The sequence below is a fragment of the Hemitrygon akajei genome, chromosome 4 (assembly GCF_048418815.1).
Source record: "Hemitrygon akajei chromosome 4, sHemAka1.3, whole genome shotgun sequence".
Taxonomy (NCBI): Eukaryota; Metazoa; Chordata; class Chondrichthyes; order Myliobatiformes; family Dasyatidae; genus Hemitrygon; species Hemitrygon akajei.
This window is the reverse complement of record NC_133127.1, coordinates 77,292,251-77,319,346: the sequence shown is the minus strand read 5'-3', so window position 1 is coordinate 77,319,346 and position 27,096 is coordinate 77,292,251. Positions and strand designations below refer to the sequence as shown.

The window sequence follows — 27,096 nt, the reverse complement described above, 5'->3', positions numbered from 1 at the left end:
TACACACTTGCAGTCTTACTTTGCTGGCTCAAAACTCATGAGAATATCTCATAAATTACAACAAGCTTCTTCTAACTTATCAATTACTTCCTCGCATTGTGAAATGATGCCATCAGGTGTGTGCCTTTTCCACTTTAAACTCCAGCAAAATAGTTTAAACTTTCTGTTCTACAATTTAATTCAATGTCATAAAGCAGTTTTCTTTTTAATGCTATCTTAGAACTTACTGTTTTATAGAGTTTAAACAAGGAAAGCCACCTCATAAGGAAAGGTCGAGATTCTAAGAAATTTTTAACTAAACATAAGTGGTGCTTACGTGGGTTTTGGATCTTCACTGATGAATCTGGGTCAGGATGCTGCTTGTGCACAACTTGAGTACAAATTTGTTCAGTCAGGATCTTAAAAATTTAAAGTTCAAGTATAAACAAATTGTTAGCTAAACTAAACCATCTTCAATACACTTTATCTTCAGATTTTATACTCTATATAAAATTTCCAAAATGAGATCCTTGTAAATAATTCACTTTTAACTTTTATCTGGAGAACAATATCATTATGTATAATGCTCATGAACAAAAGGGACAACATGAAGTATTAACAAGAGATCAGGGAATTCTGACATAATAATCATGAACAAATCTGAAAAACTACATCAAATTTCAAATAACAGCAAAACTGATTCATGATCATATTCATCCCCATTTTTCTACAGTGTTGTATATCAAAAAACAATAAACAAAGCTCTTAGTTTTCCACTAACACCAAATATTTCACCTACAACTAAATTAAGCATACCTTTCCAAAAAATTTGCCAATCACAAGTTTGTTACTTCCTAACATACAAACAAAATAGTTGCTAAGCAGTGACATACCAACATACACAAGACCAATCTAGATTTGTACTCGTCACTTTTTCAGATGTGAAGCTTTCAATTTTAGCCATACTGCCAAAGGCACAAAACAAAAACTGTGATCATCTATTTAAAAGGCTATTAAATTGAAAGGAAAAATCATTTCCGAATCGTATTTTACATTTTTATAAAGAGATATTGATGACAAATGGGAATCGGGGAAATAAGAGGAAACAAACAAAACTGCAAAATATGGTATAGAAATATGGGAGACACAAGAACATAAGTAACTAGATCTTAACTTTCTCCAAATTCCTTATTCTTGGTATCTGCAAATTTAAGATTTAATGGCCACAGATCAGAAACACAACAAGACTTGCCTGGTTTTCCAAACTTTTTCTATCATTTAACAATATGCCACTTCCCCCAGTGCAACTTTAATAGCCATAACTAAAGTAAATGTGTTCAACTTAGAGCCACAGTGTACAACTTACAAAACTCATTATGGATCAATCTTTAAATTGATGAAAATCGAGCAAAACAGATGATACAAATACTTCTCAATATAAATGCACAACTCATGACAAACTCACAACCCACCCACGTAAATTCAATTTACGGTACAACAAACTTCTATTATTAACACTGTGTGGTCAACCAACAAGAGCACACTGAAAATATAAAAACATCAATAACATTAAAGTAAAATAGGATAGTGCATGATTCTCCCAGGGTTATTTAAATACCATATTGTAGCAATATGCTACACACAGCGCTGAAATAACAACACGCAATCGGAAAGTCGTTTCGAGACTAGTTTATTCAAACTTCGCGGTGCTGGCATTTAATCCCTAGCGCCCGCCCTCTCCGGGTGGAAATGACATCAGAGGTGCATCACTAAAGTCTCTCCCCGCGCACTGGCTATTTGTGAGCCGGTTCGCCTGCGCAGAAAGTGGGTCGCCACATAACCCCCCCCCCAGAACCAGCAATACACTCCCCAATGTCCACAGTCTGGATCAGCCTCTGCTTGAGAGGTCTGCCTCTGCACCACGGTGCCTGAACCTCGACCGGCTGCGCCAAGTCCACATGGGCTGGTTTGAGTCAGTCCACCGTGAAAACCTCCTCTTTCCCCCCCAATGTCCAGAACGTACATGGACCCGTTGTTGCTGATCACCTTGAACAGCCCCTCGTACGGCCGCTGTAGCAGTGCCCGGTGTCCGCCCCTTCGTACAAACACAAACTTACAGTTCTGCAGGTCTTTAGGTACATGTGTCGGGGTCCATCCGTGCTGTGAAGTTGGTACGGGGGCCAGGTTGCCGAGCCTTTCACGTAGCCTGTCCAGGACAGCTGCGGGTTCTTCCTCTTGGCCCCTTGGGGCTGGTACGAACTCTCCTGGGACGGCCAGGGGCGCGCCGTACACCAACTCGGCCGACGAGGCGTGCAGATCCTCTTTGGGCGCTGTGCAAATTCCAAGCAGGACCCAAGGAAGCTCGTCCACCCAGTTAGGTCCTCTCAGGCGGGCCATGAGAGCTGACTTCAAATGACGGTGGAAGCGTTCCACTAGACCATTCGACTGTGGGTGGTAGGCAGTAGTGTGGTGTAGCTGCGTTCCCAACAGGCTGGCCACAGCTGACCACAGGCTGGAGGTGAACTGGGCGCCTCTGTGGTAATGTGGGCAGGTACCCCAAAGCGTGCTACCCAGGTTGCGATCAGTGCTCGGGCGCAGGATTCGGCAGATGTGTCCGTGAGCGGGACCGCCTCTGGCCACCTTGTGAACTGGTCTACCATAGTTAGGAGGTACCGTGCTCCTCGGGACACTGGTAGGGGGCCCACGATATCCACATGAATGTGGTTGAACCTCCGGTGGGTGGGTTAGAATTGCTGCGGCGGGGCTTTAGTGTGCCGCTGCACCTTGGCTGTTTGGCACTGCGCGCACGTTCTGGCCCATTCACTGACCTGCTTGCGAAGTCCGTGCCATGCGAACTTGCTGGAGACCAGCCGGATGGTTGTCCTGATAGATGGGTGTGCCAAACCGTGTATGGAGTCGAAAACTCGCCGCCTCCAGGCTGCCGGGACGATGGGGCGAGGTTGACCAGTAGCCACGTCGCACAAGAGGGTCCTCTCACCTGGGCCTACGAGAAAGTCTTGCAGCTGCAAACCCGAGACTGCGGTCCTGTAGCTGGGTATCTCGTCATCCGCCTGCTGCGCCTCCACCAGTGCTGCATAGTCCACCCCCAGGGACAGGGCCTGGACAGCTGGTCTGGAGGGTGCGTCCGCCACGACGTTGTCCTTTCCCGAGACATGCTGGATGTCCGTCGTGTACTCGGAGATGTAGGACAGATGTCGCTGCTGGCAAGCCGACCAGGGATCGGACACCTTCGTGAACGCGAAGGTCAACGGTTTATGGTCCGTGAACGCGGTGAACCCGATTCAAGAAGTACCTGAAATGCCAGATTGCCATATACAGTGCCAACAGCTCCCGGTCGAAAGCACTGTACCTGAGTTCAGGTGGTCGTAGGTGCTTGCTGAAGAACGCCAGCACCCCTTGATGAGCCGCTCCAGCACCCCACCGACTGCTGTGTCGGATGCGTCCACCATGAGGGCGGTCAGAACGTCCGTTCTGGGGTGCACCAGCATCGCGACATCTGCCAAGGCTTCCTTGGCTTTAACTAAAGCGGCCGCAGCCTCCTCGTCCCAAGTAATGTCCTTGCCTTTACCCGACATCAGGGTGTACAAAGGGCACATGATACGGGCTGCTGAGGGGAGGAAACGGTGGTAGAAGTTCACCATACCAACGAACTCCTGCAGGCCTTTGACCGTGTTGGGCCGGGCAAAGTGGCGGATCGCGTCTACCTTGGCGAGCAGAGGTGTTGCCCCGTCTTTCGTAATCCTGTGGCCCAGGAAGTCAATGGTATCGAGACCGAACTGGCATTTGGCTGGGTTGATCCTGAGGCCGAAATCACTCAGGCGGGAGTAGAGCTGGCGGAGGTGGGACAGATGCTCCTGGCGACTACTGCTGGCTATAAGGATGTCGTCCAAATAGATGAACGCAAAGTCCAGGTCGCGTCCCACCTCATCCATTAGCCGCTGGAACGTCTGTGCGGCATTCTTCAGGCCGAACAGCATTCGGAGGAACTCGAACAGGCCGAACGGGGTGATGAGTGCTGTTTTGGGGATGTCTTCAGGGTGCAGTGGGATTTGATGGTATCCCCGGACGAGGTCTACTTTGGAAAAGATTCTTGCCCTGTGCAGGTTTGCTGCAAAGTCCTGCATGTGCGGCACTGGGTAGCGGTCTGGAGTTGTAGCCTCGTTCAGTCTGCGATAGTTGCCGCATGGTCTCCAACCCCCGGCTGCTTTGGGCACCATGTGCAGGGGGGAGGCCAATGGGCTGTCGGACCTCCGTACAATCCCCAAGTCCTCCATCCTCTTGAACTCCTCCTTCGCCAGGCGGAGCTTTTCCAGGGGGAGCCTTCGTGCGCAGGTGTGGAGGGGTGGTCCCTGGGTCGGGATGTGGTGCTGAACCCCGTGTCTGGGCATGGCTGCCGTGAACTGTGATGCCAGAATCGATGGAAAGTCCGCCAGGATTCTGGTGAATTCCAGGATTCTGGTGAATTTGTTGTCTGACAGCGTGATGGAGTCCAGGTGTGGGGCCAGCAACTTGGCTTCACCCAGGGAGAACGTCTGGAAAGTCTCGGCATGTACCAGTCTTTTCCCTTACAAGTCGACCAGCAGGCTGTGAGCTCGCAAGAAGTCCTCCCACAGGAGTGGTTGGGCCACGGCGGCCAGTGTGAAGTCCCACATGAACTGGCTGGCGCCGAACTGCAGTTGCACTGTGCGGGTGCCGTAGGTCTGTATCGTGCTGCCATTTGGGGCCCTCAGGGTGGGTCCTGGCTTCCTGTTACGGGTGTCGTACCCTGTCGGGGGCAAGACGTTGATTTCCACTCCGGTGATGACCAAGAAGCGGTGTCCCGACTGTTTGTCCCAGGCGTACAAGAGGCTGTCCTGGTGGCCAGCCGCCACAGTCATTAGCGGCAGCTGGCCCTGGCCCTTGCAGGGCGGGCGACAACGGCGGGCTTTTGTGCCCCACCGCTGGTGGTAGAAACACCACTGTTCACTGTCTTCTCACTCCTGCCTCTGTGTTGTGTGCGCCCCCCTGATGGGCCTGGTCTGGTCTGCTGTTGAGCACGTGGCCTGGTAATCTGACCAACGGACGCCACGCTCTCCCTCTTGGCTTTCCACAGCACGTCTGCCTGGGCCGCCACCTTCCGGGGGTCGCTGAAATCTGCGTCGGTCAGCAGCAGATGTATGTCCTCGGGCAGTTGCTCTAGGAACCCTTGCTCGAACATGAGGCAGGGCTTGTGTCCGTTGGCCAGGGCCAGCATCTCGTTCATCAATGCTGACGGTAGTTTGCCTCCCAAACCGTCCAGGTGAAGCAGGCGGGCACCCCGCTCACGCCGTGAGAGGCCAAAGGTCTCAATGAGCAGCGCCTTGAATGCTTCATATTTGCCTTCTTCCGGGGGCGACTGTATGAAATCCCCAACCTGGGCGGCCGTCTCCTGGTCAAGGGCGCTCACCACATGGTAGTAACACGTGGAATCAGAAGATATCTGCCAAATCTGGAACTGAGCTTCTGCTTGGCTAAACCACACGCATGGTCGCAGTATCCAGAAAGTTGGCAGTTTCAGCAAAATTGCGTGAACAGATGAAGAGTCAGTCATCTTTGGTCCAAATCCCGTTTGGACCGTCGGGGTCACCAATGTAGCGATGTGCTACACACAGTGCTGAAATAACGACACTAGTTTCGAGACTAGTTTATTCAAACTTCGCAGCGCTGGCATTTAATCCCTAGCGCCTGCCCTCTCTGGGCGGAAATGACGTCAGAGGTGCATTACCAAAGTCTCTCCCCGCGCGCTGGCTATTTGTGGGCCGGTTCACCTGCGAAGAAAGTGGGTCGCCACAATATCATCCTACTTCAATTTGTGAAGAATGATTATCCCATGTTAAAAAAAAATACTGCTAAATGGAGTTGAAAAGAAAATATAATGCACAATTCATTTACTTGTTATAGGCGCATTAACAATGCATTTGTTTAACTGCATTTTATCTTTTAAAACCAGCCATTCATTAAAAAACTCTGGCAAGAATAATTAAATTGATATTTGCTATTGACAAAAAATTTAAATCTATTCCAAGTACGTCTACATTATTCAAGTATTGCTTTGATTAGTTGATGCTCACCTCAAATAAAGCATTATATGTTGTCATGGTAATTATATTGGTGTGCAACATCAACCTCTCTGCCAACAAAGAGAACAAACCATGTCCAAGCATGACTTCAGCCTTGCGCCTAGAACAGAAAGCAATTCTCTTAAAAGTCACAGAGCTCCAGTTAAAAACAGTCTCAGCCTAAACATAAATCTCTCTCAAATTCCTAAGATTAATGGATTATAATGCAAAAACTGAATAGTGGACAAAGTTATTTCAAAAAACAATAAATCCTATCCAGATTGTGGAACGTAAACCATTTTTGAAACAGGCTGAAAGGATATACAGTATTTATGACCAATTAATTGAGTAAATAGGTTAAATAAAATTTACTTTCACGTACTTTGGGGCAAGATGTTTTAGAAAGTAACCCATCACTTTCAATGCTTGCACTCTTATCCCTTCATTTTTTGAAGCCAGTAGTTTATAGATGATTCTGTAAAAAAATGAAAGAATCACAAGTTAATAGAATTAAAATCAAGAAATCATCTTAAAATCTTGGCCTTTCCTAGATCAAAATGTTTTCAACACTGCATCATGTTAAGGAGACATTAAACAGTTCCTTAGAGGAAGAGAGAGCTGGAAGACAAAGCAAACACTGAAAGTTTACAATGGTGGTGTAACTGAAATCATAAAAGCACAAGCAGTCATGACTGAAGGAATGTAGAGATCTAGGATGATTGTCAGGATTGAGGAGGTTACATAAATTTCAGGTTTGAGGATAGGGGATGATGCAAGGCAGCGGAATTATGATAATATACGAAGAAAATTCTCAAATCAATTCACTGCCAGACCAGAAGTCAGTGTAAAATAGCTAGCAATACGCAAGCTCAATTATACCTGTTAGGACAAGGACAGCAAAGCATTGATTAATTACAGATTTGTTGGCCATCCTGCTATGAAGAGAGATGCCATTCAGAAATTCGTGTTTGTGATCTGACCTGACATTTCAGTGCAGTAATAAGAGAATTCTAAAATGACAGGAAGTATACTGAGATACTGAGCTAATGTAAAGTCATCACCAAATGAACACAGTACAAGTACACTCAGACCCTGCACAGCGCTGATTCGTTGTAACACAGTTATTCATTTCTTTACTGGAATTTTTAAAACTGACAAAATCATTCTAAACACTTAAAAGTTCTCAAGAACATTCACCATTACAGCAAACACTTTACATACGGTCTGAGCCACTCACTGCCTCCCCCATGTGCGTAAACGTTCTTACTCCCTCACCAATTTATTCCCTTTTTCTTTTCACCCAAAATGTTTGGAAAATCGCCTGCAACTTCCAGTGAGGGTAATACATCTAAGATGTCTCAAAAATGCATTAGCATGGATGTGATTGCGATATGGCGTGAGGATGTTAATAATGGTGATGTTCAAGAGTTATCTGCATTCTCATGGTAACAGCCTTAATAATGTAGAGCAATGCATCCTGGATGAAACTCCATCCTGGATGGAGAAAACACCAGCAAGAAACCTCATCACAAATTCCTCAGCACTAGCATCACCACGATCACACAAATCATGGACCATGCAAAGAGGCATTTTCAACATGATTTCCTGCTACCGAGGACTGTTTCACGAGAGGAAACTTAAGAAAAGGTAGTCAAATATTGATGCCTGCTCGAAGCAGCTCACAGCCTGGTCTGTCCTCTAAGGCATAACTGCCACCCGCTTCACTCCGCTGCTGCTGCAATATATTGTTGCTCCATGGATGTATAGGTTAGACCTACTTACATGTTTGTCACTCCATGAATTACTGTGTATATATAAAACATCATGCATCTCAGGTTGGATTTTTTTAAAATCAGGCATTCATGTCCATTTACATAATGTTATAATAATCCCACATAGCGCTGATTTACATAGCACTCCACCTCCAAGGAACTCATCCTCAGCATTAAGCGGGGATCTGAATGTAGTTTCCCTTGAACTAAGTTAAAAGTAAATTTATTATCACCTATATGTCACCACATACAACCCTAACATTCATTTCTTGCAGGCATACTCAATAAATCCACAATAGAATAATAACAACAGTATCAATGAAAGACCACACTGACTTGGTCATTCAACCGAATGTGCAAAAGACAACAAATTGCAAATATCAAAAGAGAAAGAATAATAATAATAATAAATAAGCAATAATTATCAAAAACATGAGATCAAGAATCCTTGATAGTGAGATCATAATTTGAGGGAATATTTAAATGATGGGGGCAAGTGAAGTTGAGTGAAGTTATCCCCTTTGCTTCAGGAGACTGATGGTTGAGAGGTAAAACTGTTCCTGAACCTAGTGATCCAGGTCCTGAGGTTCCGCTACCTTTTTCCTGATGGCAGCAGCGAGAAGACAGCATGGCCTGGGTGGGGGGGGAGGGTCTCTGATGGTGCTTCCTGCATTTCGTGTAGATGTGCTCAATAGTGGGAAGGGCATTACTGGGTCAGATCCACTATTTTTTGTAGGATGTTCTGTTCAAGGGCATTGGTGCTTCCAAACCACACTGTGATGCAGCAAATCAATACACATCTACAGAAGGTTGTCAAAGTTTTAGATGTCATGCCAAATTTTTGGAAACTCCGAAGGAAGCAGAAGCACTGCTATGCTTTCCTCATAATTTCACTTTCATGCTGGGTCCAGGACAGGTCCTCCGAAATAATAACACCCAGGAATTTAAATTTGCTAACTCTCTCCAACTCTGATCACCCGAGCTTGTAGACCTCTGAAGTCAATAAACAGCACCTTGGTCTTGCTAACATTGACTAAGAGTTGTTGCTATGGAACTACTCAGCCAGATTTTCAATCTCCCTCCTATATGCTGTAATGATCTCCACCTTTGAGTGAGCTCACGACAGTGAACTTGAATATGGCATTGAAACTGTGCTTAACCACAAAGTCATAAGTGTAAAGTGAGTAGAACAGGGGCCTAAGCATACAGCTTTGTGGTGTAGCCACACGTGGAGGAAATGTTGTTGCCAATCTGAACTGACTGGGGTCTGCAAGTGAAGAAATCAAAGATGCAATTGCACAAGAAGGTATTTGAGGCCAAGGTATTGAAGCTCATTGATTAGTTCGAGGGAATGATGGTGGTGACTGATCAATGTCATGTCGTCTGCAAATTTGATCAGCAGACTGGAGCTGTGTGTGGCGGTACAGTCATGGGTGTAAAGGGAGGGACTCAGGACTCAATCCTTGGGGGCACCTGTGTTGAGGGTCTGAGGGACAGAGGTGAGGGAGCCCATCCTTACTTCCTATTGGCAATCCAATAGTCTCCAGCGGTGATGAGACAGCCTACAGAGGAGAGGTTGACACCCTGGCACAGTGATGCTAAGATAACAACCTCTTTCTTAATGTCCAAAAAAAAAATCAAAAGAGCTAATTGTGGATTACAGGAGGAATGAAGACAGGCTCGCCCCAATCAACATCAATGCATCTGCAGTCAAGAGGGTGAGTAGTTTCAAGGTCCTCAGTATACACATCACGAAGACCTCACCAGGACTGTACACACCTGCCGTGCAGCAAAAAAAATACACAACAGCGTCTCTTCCACCTCAGGCGGCTGAAGTAGTTCGGCACATGCCACCAAATCCTCAAGACCTTCTACAGGGGCACCATTGAGAACATCCTAACTAACTGTATCACCGCCTGGTTCGAGAACTGCACAAATCTTGATCACTGAGCACTGCAGAGAGTGGTACAGACAGCCCAGCGCATCTATGGATGTGAACTTCCCTCCACTGAGGACGTTTACAACAGCAGGTGCAGAACAAAAGCCTGAAGATCAGAAGGGACACCAGTCACTCCAACCGTAAACTGTTCCAGCTGCTTCCATCTGGCAAATGGTACGGCGGCATTAAAGCCAGGACCAACAGGCTACAGGACAGCTTCCTTCTACAAGTCATGAGACTTCTAAATTCATGTGCTTCGAGTTATCATGCGAAGATTTTTACTCCATCACATTGTAGGATGGATGTAAGATTTAAATAAATTCAAATACTGAATGCTGAGCTGTAGTCGATAAAGCGCATCCTGATGTATGCATCTCTGCTGTCCAGATGTTCCAGGATTGAGGGAAGAACCAATGAGATGACATTTGCTGTAGGAGGATGACATCCAAGTGATCTGATTTACTGAAATATGGTCTGGACATGGAAGAGTAGGCATTTCTTATCATAGCATAGCAGCGATCTAGTGTGTTAAGATGTCTGGTGCTACAGGTAACATGCTGATGCTAACTGTGCAGGACTTTGTTCAAACAAATCTGGTTGAAAGTCCCAGACTATGACTTGAAATGTGTCAGGATGGACTGTTTCTTGTTTGGAGACAGCATCATGCAGTTTCTCAAGCACTTGATTATAGTTGGTCATTGGCTTATTATTGCACATAAGTGTGAGAAACTATCAATGAACAGGATTTTGTGCAAGTTAGAATATAGAAAGAAAGGTTTTAGATGAATCCATGTGTTTAAAGGGTAGAAGATGAGAGGAAAGTATTAGGTCACCTCATTATAGGAAGGATGTGGAAGCTATGGAGAGGGTGCAGAGGAGATTTATCAGGATGTTGCCTGGATTGGAGAACAAGTCATATGAAGCAAGGTTAGCAGAGCTGGGACTTTTCTCTTTGGAGCGTAGAAGAATGAGAGGGGACTTGATAGAGGTCTCTAAGACTATGAGAGGCATAGATAGGGTGGATAGTCAGTACCTGTTCCCAGGCACCAATAACAAACACCAGAGGGCATATGTATAAAATTAAGGGAGGGAAGTTTAGGGGAGACATCAGGGTTAAGTTTTTTTTTTGTTTTAAACACAGAGGGTTGTGAGTGCCTGGAATGACTTGCCAGGGATGGTGGTGGAGGCTAAAACATTAGGGGTATTTAAGAGCCTCTTGGACAGGCACATGGATGAAATAAAAATGGAGGGTTATGGGGTAGTGTGGGTTTAGTACTTTTTTTAAGGATTATATGTGTCAGCACAACATGGAGGGCTGAAGGGCCTGTACTGTGCTGTAGTGTTCTATGTTCTAGAACTTCAGATCTAAATATAGTTGAAAATGCCACAATATGGCTGCACAGAGAGATATTCGTTATCTCCTTGAAAAACACCAAATCATCCAAAAGGAAAAGAGAATTAGTGAAATTGTTATTTAATACTCAGGAAGTCATTAAAAATACACTTTTTAAATATCATAAAAAGATCTAAAATTCACTTCAAGAATTTTCCTTGGAACAGTTTGAGAAGTCTCTTTACATGTTCACAGACTGAAGACTGAATTTGTATTTTAGGAACTTAAAACAAAGCTCAAAAAACAAAATTAAAAATTTTTATCTCTTGTATTTTTTCTCACATTCAAGCAAAGAAAACTGCAGTGGCAAGAAGAAGTCTAATTATCCACAATTCCTGAGCATAAACCAATTTGGTCATACCCTGACACAACCTGAGAAGCTTTAAGAAGAGAAACCAATTAAACAAGATTCAAATTAAAGATTTCTCTACTTTTAAAATGACAGTAGATGACAAAAAATAGCAAACCTCTCAAAATATGTGTCAATATTCAATTCAATAATTTACCAATACAACACTCTGCAGAATAAGGATTAAATTCTTAAATAAAACACCATTAACAGAGGCAAAGTATTAAAATAAAGGATCTACTTTACTTCATACATTGCCTGTTTAAGATATACTGCAAGCTACTACAAACATAATTTCAATCAACTATAAAATTCCAGCTCCTTTAATTATTTTGCAAGATTCAAGATCATGCTTAATCTTTTACCGTATTCCATTCCTCTGATCAAAAGCAGGAATCATAGAGCCTGGATGTTCAGACATCAGAGCAACAAGCAATTGCAGAACGTCCATCAAATTATCATCCTGAAGTAAAAGGCAAAATTATAAAATGTACTACAAAAAGTTAACAATTAAGTCAGTGAGAAGTATCCCTTTTGTAAAGGAAAGTTTGAAGGGTATGTTTTGAAAATTAATGTATAGTACTGTGCAAAGTGTTAGGCATATAAATAGCTAGGGTCCTCAAGACTTTTGCACAGTACTGTAGTAATTTTATGTATTACACTGTACTGCTAAAGCTAAAAAAAAATTCATGACATATGAGAGTGATGATATGGGTCTCTATTGTGGACTGAGAGTGCAAAAGGGGTAGGGAGAGGGGAATCATAGTTGGCACAAGGGAGAGGGAGAGAGGGGGAGGGGTGGGGGAGAGAGAGAGAGAGGAATCATAGTTGGAAAAAGGGAAGGCAGAGGGGAGAGAGAGAGAGGGGGGAGGGAGCAGGAAGCACCAGAGAGACATTCAGTAATGATCAATAAATCAATTGTTTGGAATCAAATGACATTGCTGTGCATCTCAGGGCTGGGTATATCTGCACCTGCACTACTCCCCCCCATCCCTGGCACTCCTCCTCTGCCACCTGTCCCACAACCCTCTTCATTCCTAACATCCTTTGCTCCTACCAGATTTACAAACTCGCTGCCCGCTCCACATCGACAACTCATGTAAAAGTCTGACAAAGCAGATTTAACAGTGTAAGGTTAAAAATTATGTCTTGATATCTTGCACTACATGATGCATAAAGAATTATTTTTGATAATCAACTTGTAGTGGAGGGGCGGGGGCAGGGGTGAGAGAGGAGGCGAGGGGGGAGAGGGGGTGAGTTAGGCCATTTAATTCTTGAGAATTTAAGGAAGTCAAGAAGGGACTTAGGAGGACTTGAAGGGAACACAAGAAGGTCTTGATGAGTAAGATCAATATAAACTCCAAGGTTTTCTACACACACTGTAGGAGGATGATGAGTGAGAATAGGACCACTCAGGGATAAAGGGGGAAAACATGTGTGGAGGCAGAGGAGGTTCTCAATATATTGTTTCTGTTCACCAAGGAGAGGAACTTTGACAAATGTGCTGGAACATGTTGAAGTCAGGAAGGGGCAATGTTGGAGCTTCAGAAAAAACAATAGACAAGATCCCAGAGCTAGACGGAATGAACCTCAAATAACTACAGGAAGTGAGGGAAGTAATTGCTTGAGTGTTGATTAAAATCCTCCCCGGTCATGTTGTCCCTTGGCACAACATCATGGACCAAAGGACTTATATTGTGCAATACTGTTCAATGTTGTATTTATGAAAGAAGTTGCCATGAATTATGAATGCTCCTGCAAATATCAGGTTAAAACTATTTCAAATAATATTAATCACATTTTAATGTTTGCATAATGTATGAGAAAATCATCAAGCAATTTGATAATTTAGTAAGACAAATCAGATTTCACAAACCAACTCAAGTAGTAAAGATATAACCAATTTGATGGTTTCATGTTCATTTAATGCAGTAAAATTGTAGCTCAATACCAATACAAAATTAGGACACTGAAATTGTAATTAAGCTATTAACACATGGATTCAAATTCCAAGTTCATATCAGCTGCTGTTATATTACTAATGGTACAAGGCTTCAACACGGCTTACTCCAGTCCACAGTCTCTTGAATAATTCAAGAGAGAGCAGCAAATGCTCATAATGCAATTGACAAAGAAAGAAAGACTGATGCAGTTTGTTTTTAAAATCCTTCATATAATGCACAATTATACAAATAGGAGAGAAAATTGAGGAAAACATTCCCAAGAGTCTGGAATAGCCCTTGTTAATCAATGATTAATGTTTTACATTATGCTTTGTGAATATCTTACAGTCTGTTACTGCAAATAATGAACTCAAACTCACAAAAGCAACAGAAATATCCATGTGGAACTGATTCTTCCATGGCAGGAATGAAGTTTGAAGTTTATGGATTAATGCACATTACTTCTTCATAATTACTTAGCTTTAACAAATTTACCAGCCAATCAAGTGAACAAACTGGTGAGCTGGTACTGAAAGATCAATTCATTTATTAGGATTTTACCAGCCTTCTTGAAAAAATGACACAATAGTTCCTTTAAATTTTACTTAAAATTCTAGCTAACCTGCCATCTTGTGGCAATATGTGAGCCACTACTTCAACAAATTTGTGTAATTCTTCTTCCATATTAAGACAACTCAGACTGAACCAATTTTATTAATGATTCACTTTAAAATTTATCATTAAAACTTCAAGTTAAAAGTATTTCAGCATTTCAGATGTAAAGAAATTACATTAGAAATGATGAATATTTTTATTAAGTAATAGGTATAGAGGCAAGTCACATGAGACAGATTAGATTACTTAATTAAACTTTCTACTTAAGAGCATTTTGCCTTACCAGTGACTGTTTACCTTCACTATCATGATTATCTTCAGTTGAAGCAAAAATTAAGCAGAGTGGTAATTCTGTTATGACTGAAGAAGACTACTGTATTTCCACAGATGTGCATGTTAAAAATGGTTGAAATGAACAACTGTTAAGTCTCACATCATGCATTTCTGATACTATTAACCACAATAAAGCAGTCATCTTATGCTCTTTACATTTAAACATTCCCTGGCCTGCAGATCCTGCTTTCATGAATCAAGCATTTTGCTTATAAATTGTAATTGTACAATACATTAAAAATTTTCAGTCCAAGTGTTTAATTAATTTTACCTCATGCATGGTGAGAAGATAGTTCTGAATACTCTGCAGCTCATCTTCCTTAATGCCGTGATCCTTTGAAAAAAATAATTACTCATTAAATATTAATTCTTTAGACAATTTTCCTCAACGGCATTAAATCTGCTAAATTGATCAAATGTGTCAATGACACTTCTATATTTTCTTAAAGAACAATGGGCTGGCTATGGTTCTCAGCTATTCCCCAGCAATTAAAAAAATCATTTAACTGACACTTATTAGCCATCCTATCTCAGACAAAAACATTACAAATGTTAAGATATTTAAAGAAACCAAAAACTATATTATAATTGCAACATTTGAGAGAGGGGTTAAAAATTAGCAATAAACTGAAATTCTCTTTTCAAAATATTTTTAATTTTATGGCAGAAATATACATAAATTACATAGTTAACGAATCAAGTTGAAAATTGTTACAGATCTCCTTTACAGATTAGCCATTATTTAAATGATTACTTAGAAAACTATTGTAGATAAAAACTTCTTTAAAAAATTGGATGAATTGAAAAAATACATGCCAAAAATCTAGAACAATCTTGAAACTTAAGCAACATACACAAAACATTGGAGGAAGTCAGCAGAGCAAACAGTTGACCTTTCAAGCAGAGACCCTTCAGACATGATGAAGAATCTCAACTAGAAATGTCAACTGTTTGCTCTTTTCCACAGATGCTGCCTGATCTGCTGATTTCCTCCAGCATTATCTGTATGGTTGTTTGGATTTCTAGCATCTGCAGATTTTCTCTTGTTTGTAACCATGAAACCTATACTTTTTCCAAACGGTAGCATTAATCAAAGCCCAAGTACTTACTGACGAATTTACAAAAATATGGGTTGAAAGCTCAAATTTTCATCTCCTATTGTTCATTATGCAATATACTTCCTGCTTACTGACATCCTTTGGGAAAAAAATGCTTGTATGCAGGGCTGTTGTTACTTCAGGTTAAGTTCAGAGTTTGGTTTTAGTTTTGATAACTGCTTGATAAAGTCATTTAACTTCCACGCTAAAAAAAATTCAGTCAAGAGATGCATGAACCTTTGGTCTCTTATAAGGACAATGTACTAGATGTGCCAAGGACATTTCCATGTAATATTTCTAGAGGAAATGCAGTCTTGCAGGAATGCCATGTTAACCATTAAAGTATTCAACCCATTTTTCTTGTAAATGAAACAAAATATCATGTACTTCATGTATAAAGAAAAATGGGCAATATTTCTGTAAAACAAAAATCCCTCACCATACTTTCAATCACAAGTATTTTTCATGAAAACTCAAGTAATTTGAGTGACAATTCTTGCTGCTGGCACTCTTTAGGAGTACTTTTAAATGTTATTAAATAAATACAACTGCCCATTTATTTGAGTCCACTATTGCCTTAAGAAATTGTGTTCTAACTGTGATATCCCCTTCTCCTTCATACTTTCTTTTTGGTTACACTTTCTATAATGGATACCTTTACTGCACTAAAATATTAAGAATAGGTTCTGGGTTTCGGCCCAAAACACTGAATCTTTATTCTTTTCCCTAAATGCTGACTGACCTGCTGAGTTCCTCCTGAATTTGTTCGTGCTACTATTAAGATTTGAAACTTTATCTATGTGCAATGCAGAAAGTATTCCAAGTCTACCAGGTGGTTTTGCTAGTAACCACCGAAATGACAATTTGACACCATCTATTATAATTCAAGTTTCTCCAAAATTTTAATCGCCTTTCTCCTTATTATATATAGCTTTCAATTCTTGACACATTGCTACCATATTTGCCCCCATTATTAGGCTTATGTTCAGCACATATCATTGACAAATGAGATTTTGTCTTTCTATACACGTGTAAAACAGGATGCCACATTAAATAAAGCAAAATACAAAGTCTGTGGGGTTCACATTTAAAGGAGACATGCAGTTCTATCTAAAAAAAACTTTTTTCTTTGTCCATTACAAAGAAAATTATCTGTAAATTTACATCATGTAAATCAACATGAACTGCATTGTTAGTTGCTCTGTAGTACACCAAGAACATTTTTTGGTTAAAGACTTGATTTTAAACACCTTATTTTCTCCATCTCAAATTGATATTTTGTCCCTTTTTGTCTTGTCCTTTTGTCGACTCAACTTCTCTCCCTTTCATTCCTCCTTTAACAAGCACTACCAGAACCATCCCTTAGCCATCTGCCCTAATATACTTATGTGGATCAGTATGAATTTAGTGAAGTGTCTTGGGAGACTGCTGCATTAAAGACATTTCACAAATACATTAATGTAAATTTATTTGTAGCATGTCCAGTTATCAAGTTATTACAGCTTTGGTACTTAAAGTAAATAAATGGAGTTAAAATAATTGAGAAAATGTCCTCCAATAACAGTAACACCTACATCCCATCGCATTTTCAGGGAAAATGCTTCAAAGAAATGTACAGCATCTTACCAGTGTGAGAATCCTTCAGTTGTTCTTTTTATTTTTAAAAAAAGTTATAGAATGAGCTCACTTCTGCATATGATTTACTCCGGACCATAATTGTCCTTCAGAAGATAGTGGATAGCATCTTTCTTGAATGAATGCAGTCCTTCCCAGAGTACTATTAGATAGGGAGATTCATGGGAGATTCATGATTTAGGTCCAGCTAAAATAAACAAGTACCAATATATATCCACAGCAGAATGCAGTATATTTTGCAAGTGGTGCAGCCTGGGGCCATGGTGTACTGGTGACAGAAAGAGGAAAATGTTGAGAGTGGCAAATGAGATACTTAATCAAGCACACTGCTGTGCTCTGGATGATGGCTTGAGATTATTCAGCATTGCTGGGGCTACACACATCTAGATAAAATTACTACAACATTATTTCACCCTAGAGAAATTTCCTTTATTCCTGTCATTGTCCTCCCCTACTTCCTGTACGACCTAGACTAATTTGCTCTTTCTCTCCCCCCCTCCCCCACCAGTTCTGATGAACAGTCCCAGTCTTGAAATGTTAACTCTTCCCACAGATATTGCTTAACATACTGAGTTTTTTCCAGCAAGGATGTAATAAGGCATTTGAAAAGGTCTCACATAGAAGGCAGATCCAAAAAATTAAGGTTTAGGGACCAAAATGACTTGGTAGTTTGGATTCAGAATTGGCTTACCCATAGAAGACAAGGTAGTAGAGGAAAAGTGCGATTCTGTCTGGACGTCTGTGACCAGTGGTGTTCCAAAGGGATTGGTGCTGGAGCCTCTACTGTTTATGATATATATACACACACATATACATATACATATATATATACACACATACATATATATATATACATACATATACACATATACATATATATACACACATATATACACACACACATATATATATACACACATATATATGTGTGTGCATATACATATATATACATACATATATATATATATACACACACACACACACACATAATATATACACACACACACACACAAGCTGCAGAGGACTTGTTGTATCCATTCTGGGCCAGCTTCCTCACCTTTGGCCCCAACCAGACTCTCAGCTCTTGTCTGTGGCTCCAAGTAGCTGTTTACATGTGACAGCAGTCACACCTCTACACATGAACACGAGAGTGTAGTCTGCAGACTCATACCCTGATGAGATAAGGACATGTGTGTCCAAGCATGCTAAGTCAGCTCCAGCAGAGTGGGCAGATGAAATCTACGGTGAGATCCAATAGCCACGAAGGTGATACTGCAATACTCCATGTACAGCGAAGGTCATGACAAAACACAGAAGACATCAGAGTCATCCACTGCAACCAAGGAAATCCCCAGGTTGTGATGCTCGTTCATACCACTGGACCCAGATTTCTGAGGTCGAGCGTGTGGAACAGCCCCAGTGAAATAGTTTTTCCACCTTCGTCAGAAACAGATCACCGCTATACCCATTTTTATTTCAGATATTGGAATGTATAATGAGATGGTTTCAGATCACCATTTCTGATTTTGAATTTACTATTGTAAGCAGTTTTTGTCTTAAACGTGTTATGAACTTAACAGTAAAAATTACTACACACCATTAATATAATGAAAATATAATGTGTACAGGGCAACAAAAGCAGCACTGCAGTATTGAGAGAATACCTGAATCAGCTGTTGAACAACAAACTACAGCAGGCTTTCAGTCTCCACCTACAATGCCATGTTTTGATTAAAAGGTTACTGTACCCATATTTGCGTTTTACTTTTTTTTTTAAACTTTTTTTTATGTAAGGTATAAAAACCAATCAACATTGTAGACTTGCTCTGGTGCCAGATTTGTGATCAGACACTTAAAATTTAATGCCATGTCTTTTCATAAATTTCTGCAATGTGCCTGATGAGTATTCACAATTATCTTCAATTTTCAATTCATCATGATAGATCTTTGCTTTTCATGATCTGCACAACGTTAAACAGCATATGTTCACTCCAACACCGACGAATTCATTCTTTCAATACATGATCGATTTCTTTATTCTGCATTTCTCTATTTTTCATTAACTTGTTCATTACTCTTCAAAACTGTTTAGTGCACAGAGACCTGTGCATTGCCGAGGAACTTTCCCAGTGTCTTGTAGAACTTTCCATTTATGACATCATGTCAGCACTCAAAAAATTTCAGATTTCAGAATACATATGAAAATGTAAATGATCTGGATGAAAATGTCAATGTGTGGGTTAGTACACTTGCAGATAACACAAAGATTGGTGGAGCTGTGGGCAGAGTAAAGGGCTGTCAACAAATACAGCAGAATATAGATCAGTTTCAGAACTAAGCTGAGAAATGGAAGATGGAAGATGGAGTTTAATTCAATTAAATGTGAGGTATGCACTTTGGGAGGTCAAAAATAAGGAGAAAATACATAGGACCCTTAAAAACATTCATGTACAGAAGAACCTTGGGATCCAAGTTCAGAGTTCACTGAAGGTGACCACATAAGTAGAAAGGGTGGTAAAGAAAGCATTTGGGATGCTTGCATTCAAAGGTCAAGGTGCTAAGTCGAACAGTGAAAAAGTCACATTGCAGCTTCTTAAAACTGGTTAGGCTGCACTTACAGGGTACTGTGTGCAAATCTGGCCACCCCATTACAAAGAGGACTTTGCAAAGGGTGCAGAGAGATTACCAGGATGCTACCTGGGTTAGAAATTATGAGTTACAGTATATTGGAGAGGTTTGACATCAAAGGCTAAGGGGAAATCTGATAGAAGTTTATAAAATCATGAAAGGCACTGATCTTCACTTCCCCGTGTGGAAATATCAAGTGCAAGAGGACATACAATTGAGGCGAGTGTGAGGAAGTTTAGACTCCGCCTTCCGCTCACGGACATGTAAGACATAGTTTCTTTCTGTCTGCCTTTAATCTCTCCCTTTTCCGAATTAAACTTTGAAATTTCAACTTTATTCAGTCGGATCTGTAGAGCAACAGTTATAATTATGACTACCCTAAGAACCACCAAAAGGAATCCGGACCCAGGCAACGGAAAGCCTAAAAAAGCTGCCGAGTTCTTGGAGGAACCCCCTTGGGTGAAGAGATTAGAGTCTCAAATCAGCTGTATCGGCACTGAAATAACTCAACTAGAAGATAAATTTCTTCCTTTTGAGGAAAAAATTAACTCTCCGAGGCTCGATCTTAAAGAAGTTAGTCGAAATGCGGCTGACCTTTCTTCTCATTTGGAAAAGGCTCAACAACAAATCGTCGATCTGGAAGCGCCGTCACATCGGAACAATATCCGAATTGTTGGATTAAAAGAGAATTCAAAATCTGCCGACACACTGGATTATTTTGCTAAAATGTTTCAATCTTTATTTCTGGAGGCTTGTTTGCAACTGCCGGAGATTGAAATGGCTCACAGAATCAGTGCTTTAAAACTTTGGGACCAAGATAAAAACAGACATATTTGTTGTGCATTTTCTTCGTTTTAGAGACAAAGACCGCATTATTAAACTTGCAAGAAAACAAAGGTTGTTTCAATTTCAAAGTTCGGAGATTCGCTTTTTTGAAGATTTTCCACACGAAATTGTTAAGAAGCGTGCTGGATTTGCCTCAGCCATGCGTTTGGCTTACCAAAATAAGCTCTATCGATCACTTCAATATCCAGCTAAATTAAGGCTTTTTGTCAAATATTCTGGGGCTCGTATTTTTGATGACCCAGCCGAAGCATTGCGTTTTATTAACTCTTTGCCTGAAGTTTGAATGATTTACAACTGTTTGATTGTCTCGTGACGTAAGGAGTGATGAAATCGGAAGATTTGATGGTTATAGAAAGTCTTTACCTTAAAATGTATTTTTATCTCTGAAAAAGACTGGTTTGGATGGTTTTAACCTCAGAAGACATAGCGAGAGAACTGTTGAAAGACTGTAGATAATTTTGAACTATCTAGAATTTTTTCCTCTGTTTGAGAAAACCAGTTAGTTCTAATGAACTAATTGTTTTTTTTTTGTTCCGTATGCTTTTGTAAATATCTTCTAAGTAATTATCTGGATTTCCTTACGTTTTAAAGATAGATTGGATAATTTAAAGATGGCAATTGTTTTTCTTTTGTGCAAATATTTCAAGAATTGTTTTGGATGTGTTTTTCTTCCCTTATCTAATATTATGAAGGTTACTCTCAAAATTGAAGGTCGTTTTGTTTTACAAAAATAACACTGTTCCTTCCAACCTAATTATATTGAGTTATATGTTGACTGTAACGAGTTTTATGTCCGGTAGAGGGAGACAGATTAATTTTTTCATTTTTTTTACTTATTATTTAGATAGGTGGAGTTTATGTTCGCTTTCTATGCTTTCTTTGGGGCTTGCGTTGATTGATATCGACTTATTTCTGGGCTTTGTAGTTTGGGTGGATTTTTTTCTTTTGTTTTCTATTTGTTATCCCCATTATGGAATTCTGGAGCATACGCAAATTATTATTATTGTTGTTGTTCATCTCCGCCATTTTCGACTACCTTATCCTGACATACGTCTAACTATTCTGTTTAGATACAAAGTCTCATGATGATATCTAAACAGTTAAATGTTTTAAGTTGGAACGTCCAAGGTTGGAACCATCCTATTAAGTGCAAGAAAACATTTAAAATTATTAACCGAATCCAACTTGATATGATCTTTGCACAAGAGACGCATATCAGGTTATGTGATAAAAATTGACTTTTTAAATTTTGGAGGGTCCTCAGTTTCATGCAAACTCTCAAAGTAAAATTAGAGGTGTTTCTAATTTTATTGATTCCAATATTCCTTTTAATCAGGAGGATATTATAGCTGATACCAATGGTAATTTTTTGATTGTTAAAGGAATAATTTATAATAGGAAAACGGTTTTGGTTAATATTTATGGACCAAATGTTGATGATCCCTCATTTTTTAAAAGCTGTCTTTGCTTTATTACCTGGTTTACATGAATATATGTTATTAATGGGTGGTGATTTTAATACTTGTCTAAATCCTTTAATGGGTAAGTCAACATCCAAACTTCTACTCCCTAATCGTTCTGCATCACTTATTAATTCCTTTTTAATTGATTATGGCTTAATTGAAGTTTGGAGGCATATGCATCCTAGTGATAGAGAACATTCTTTTTTCCTCATATGTTCATAATAAATATTTGAGAATAGACTATTTTATAGTTGACCCTCGACTTCTATTTAATGTTCAGAAATGTGAGTATGATGCAATTGCTATCTCTGATCATGCTCCTTTAAACCTAATATTTGAACTGAAAGATGTTGCTTCTACCAGACCATTCTGGTGTTTTCCAGAACTTTTGTTACAAAGTTCAGAATTTGTTGAGTTTATTGAAACTCAGATAAAAGAGTTTTTTTCTCTTTAATAATACAGGAAACGTCTCAAAGTTAGTAATCTGGAATACATTAAAAGCCTATTTACATGGTCAGATTATTTCATATATAGCTAAACTGAAGAAACAAACAAGAATGGAATTAGATAAAATCTCTAAACAAATTAAAGAAATAGATAACATCAATGCAACCTCTCCAAATGTTGTTCTGTTTAAAAGAAGAGTAGAATTACAATCACAATATAATTTATTATTAACTTATCCTATTGAAGGATATTTGCTTAAATTGAAAAGTCAGTTTTATATTTTTGGGAATAAAAATAATAAGCTCTTAGTATCCCAATTAAGAGCAGCTAGAGCTAAAAGACAAATTTTAAAGATTCACAAAAATAATGGAGATATAGCAAGTAACCATGAAGACATCAATAATATTTTTCAAGATTTCTATTCTGATCTTTATAGATCTCAATTTCCTGCAGATTCCTCCAAAATGAAGGCGCTTTTTTTTTAAACATATGATTAAATTTCCTCAAATTTCTGTTGAAGATCAACAGATGCTTGATGCTCTAATTACTGAGCATGGAATTCAGAAAGCTATTCTATTAATGCAATCAGGTAAAGCTCCTGGACTTGATAGTTATTCGGTAGGATTTTACAAAAAATTTGAAAGATTACTTTCTCCGTATCTTTTGGAAATATTTCATGAATCCTTTGAGAAGGGTAGTTCACCTTTTTATGAAGCTTCTATTTCCTTAATCCTTAAGAAAGATAAAGATCCTGCTGAATGTTCATCATATAGATTTATTTCGCTATTAAATGTGGATGCAAAAATTCTCTCTAAGAGAATGGCTAACCGCTTGGAATATATTTTAACTAAAATCATCTCTATGGATCAAACGGGCTTTATTAAAGGCCATTACTTTTTCTCCAATGTTCGGAGATTGATGAATATTATATATTCATCACTATCTAAGCAACCCCAATGAGTTATCTCTCTCAATGCAGAAAAGATATTTGATAGAGTTGAGTGGCCATATATGTTTAAAGCATTAGAAAAATTTGGTTTTGATAATAATTTCAATAGGTGGATTCAAATGATTTATAAGAATCCTATTGCCACAGTTATTACTAATAATTTCAGGTCCTTTTTTTTTCCACTTTCACGTGGTACTAGACAGGGATGTCCATTAAGCCCTTTATTATTTAATCTCGTATTGGAGCCTTTGGCCATAACACTCCGTGAAGCTAAAAATATTCATGGTATTTCTATGAATGGAACCATTCATAAGACTTTTCTTTATGCAGATGATCTTTTGGTTTTTATTTTGAATCCTGAGGAATCAATTCCTAATCTTTTGGTGTTATGTCCTTGGCCCCCTCCTTTGTGAGAATCGCAAGAACCCTAGTCAAGGGGGGGTCAACTGACCCAAAAGAGGAAGAGACGTGCTGAATAGACACAGGAAAATGGGAGAGAGAGAGAGAGAGAGACCACGTTCTCCCAAGAAGCAGAATAAAGGTGACATTGACTATTATCTCATGGAGACCACGTGAAAAGCCCTCGGGTAAAGTGGGCTGGTTGAGAGAGAGATTGCATTACCTGCAACTTGATTGACACCTGCGATCCCGTGAAGAAGTATAAGGGAGGGTCTGAGGGGGGGGAACCCTCAGACGCACCAAGGAGACACCAAGGAAGCACGATACCGATTCCCGTGGGAGCGGGAAGCCATTTTGAAGGAAGCCACGTGCGTTAGATTCCAAATTTTGAATCTGTGGCTAGAACCAACGAAAGACTGCTTTTAACTAACAACGGGGAAGCCTGCTCCCCTGATTCCAAGGATTTGCTCTGCAAAGACAACAGGCAAGTATTTATCCTTTCTAAATCATCTCTCTCTCTCTACAACGTGAAAACCCCAGCGGTTCCCAAAAGGGAAAAGCCTGCAAACTTCTGAGTGACTCTTTATATTTCAGTTGGACTCAGTATTACCCCTAGACAACTATAGAGCTTATTTCTGATTGATTATGGTTACACCGGTGTTTTAGATTGAGTTTGACGATGCCTATGATCTGAATGTTTTGTATTAACCATACGTTTGTGCCCTTTTTGAATAAAACATTTGAAAATAGTAGCATCCGACTCAGCTGATCCATCTATCTTTGCTGGTAAGTTACCTGGTTACAGGGTTACATAACAAGTGGGGGCTCGTCCGGGATTTGAAACCAAACGGGAGGGTCAGTGAATCGGGCTGTAAGTCCAAACTTAAATCTGGTTACGCAGGTAGCCAGACGGGAAACCAGCAAAGATGGATGTGGATGAATTTATGAGAAACCCAACGGTAGAGGCGCTAGGGAAGGCTACAAAATCAGACTTGGTAAATTTGGCGTAGGCGTTAGACCTCACAGCGGTGAAGCCAGCAATGAAAAAGCAGGAAGTGCGAAGGGTCATACAACAGCATTACGTTGGGAAGAAGGTGTTTGCAGCTGAGGATTTGGAAAATATCCCCGAAAAGAGATTAGCGAGTGGGACAGATCAGTTAGAGTTGGAGAAAGCAAGGTTGGACCACGAGCTTAAAGTAAAGCAGCTAGAAGCAGCTGAAAAGGCGGCGGAACGAGCTGAAAAGGCTGCGGAAAGGGAGCATGTGTTCAGACTAAGGGAATTAGAGATGAAATGGGGTCGTGAGCTCCAGCTAAAGCAGCTAGAAGCAGAAGAGAAAGAGAAACAAAGGAGCCATGAATTGGAGCTGGACAGGCGAAGGCAAGAGTGAAGAGCTCAAGGGGGAGAGAGAGGGCAGGGGGACGATTTAGCCAGAGGTAGGATTTCGGCAGCCATGATGCCGACCCGCTGACCGGCGAGTACGGTCTCCCCGCCCCTAGAGTCCCAAAGCTATCGCGCATGCGCGGTCACTCGCAGCCTGTCGAGAAAAGCAGCTGAGAACCAGAGCAGTTTAAATCGGGCCAGTAGTGAATTGGCCAAGACTTTTTTACCGACCCTATACCACGAGGGTTCCGAGGGTGGTAAAACGGAAGGTAGTAAAGTAAAAGGGGGTAAGGGCGAGGAGATAGCCCCCCCCCCCTTAGTGAAGAGAAAGGTCCTAGAGGTAGGAAATAAAGATGAGAAACGGATAAAGCTGTTAAAACATCCAGAGTTGGACGTGGTTGATCTGTCTGGTTTGGCAGAATTGTTTGGAGAAGTTGAGAGTTCTAAAGGTGTTCTCGATGGTCCCAAGAGTGAAATGAGGGCAGTCTTAGAGGAGAAGGGTATCCTTGCTGTGGAGAAGTCAGCTGAAATGGCCGAGGAGGTTGTTTCAGCTCGCAGGGTTGCACCTTCCCCAACAGGGGGCTACCTACTGAGTAGCTGGAAGGATCGGGGGACGTTAGAATTTGAAAAAGGTACGGGTGTTGAAAGCCTGGAAGAGGCCAATGTCCCGTTTGAGTGTGTCCAAGATGGGGATGCACGTGGTGCTGAACCTAGTCACGGAGCTCAGGAAAAAGTGGAGGTATTTGACTCAGCTGGACGAGACGGCCGTCCTTTTGGATCAGATAGACTTGGTTCGGAAAAAAAAGGGTTACCCTTGGGAAGTGCGAGTTCCCAGGTGTTTATGCTCGAAGGTGGGTTACAAGTTGGTGAGGTGAATATTAATATTGAAGGAAAAGGGGAATGTGTAGTTCCCAAATTGAATGAAGAAAATTTAAAGGCTGGACTGATATCAGAAGCAGCGACCAGGCTACAGAGACAATGGCTTGGTACCACAAAGCCTGTGAATCAATTACAGGTTGAGTTGGAAGGTAAAGGGGCCCCACACGCTATTGTTATTCCAGAGTGTGGTGTGAAAAGGCAGAATTTGAAATGCTGTTTGAACAAAGAGTTTAAACTGGAACACATCGTTGATAAAATAACTCCTATGAAAGGAGCGGGCGAAAGCCTATTTCGCCAGGGTGCCCAAGATCACCACGAGGGAATTAACCAGAAAAGAGGCGAGGGTTAATGGGGACGTGATTTTTAAATAGCAGAAGCCGGTTTTAAGGGATTTTGACAAAGTATGTGAATAATAAAGACAACACCCATGGAAGCTTGACTGTTAAGTTTGAAAATAACATAAAAATTAGTATTTTGCATGAACCTTTGTAGATGTATGTAAGCTAAGATCACACCTCCTTAGTTATGTTGCTGAAGAAAGCAAATAAATAAGGTGGTTATTGAGCTGAAGTTTGATGCTACCAGGCGTTAGTATGGCACGTGAGGTTAAGGTATTAAAGAAAAGGGGCACTGTACTTGTTACCTGTTTAGATACTGACTTGAATGTATAACAGTAGTACTCTGTGAAGAGAAAAGCTTGTGTAGTATGTAGATTCAAAAAAAAATCCTGTACCAACCTGTTTTTAACCGCTGGTTAAAAACCCGTTATGGGGGGAGGTGTTATGCCCTTGGCCCCCTCCTTTGTGAGAATCGCAAGAACCCTAGTCAAGGGGGGGTTAACTGACCCAAAAGAGGAAGAGACATGCTGAATAGACACAGGAAAATGGGAGAGAGAGAGAGAGAGAGAGACCACGTTCTCCCAAGAAGCAGAATAAAGGTGACATTGACTAT

General features: G+C 40.7%; 1 protein-coding gene across 2 annotated transcripts in view; it reads right to left on the bottom strand.

Annotated features, from left to right (window-relative positions):
• The window catches only part of lrba (LPS-responsive vesicle trafficking, beach and anchor containing), an 807,866-nt gene that overhangs the window by 678,357 nt on the left and 102,413 nt on the right, over positions 1-27,096 (bottom strand). For both annotated transcript variants that reach the window (XM_073042906.1, XM_073042907.1), the window contains exons 15-19: positions 14,693-14,755; positions 11,896-11,993; positions 6,460-6,552; positions 6,090-6,198; positions 317-398 (exon numbers count right to left, since the gene is read on the bottom strand). In XM_073042906.1, coding sequence (XP_072899007.1) covers positions 317-398; positions 6,090-6,198; positions 6,460-6,552; positions 11,896-11,993; positions 14,693-14,755 — 445 coding nt within the window. The remainder of the gene's footprint in view (positions 1-316; positions 399-6,089; positions 6,199-6,459; positions 6,553-11,895; positions 11,994-14,692; positions 14,756-27,096) is intronic.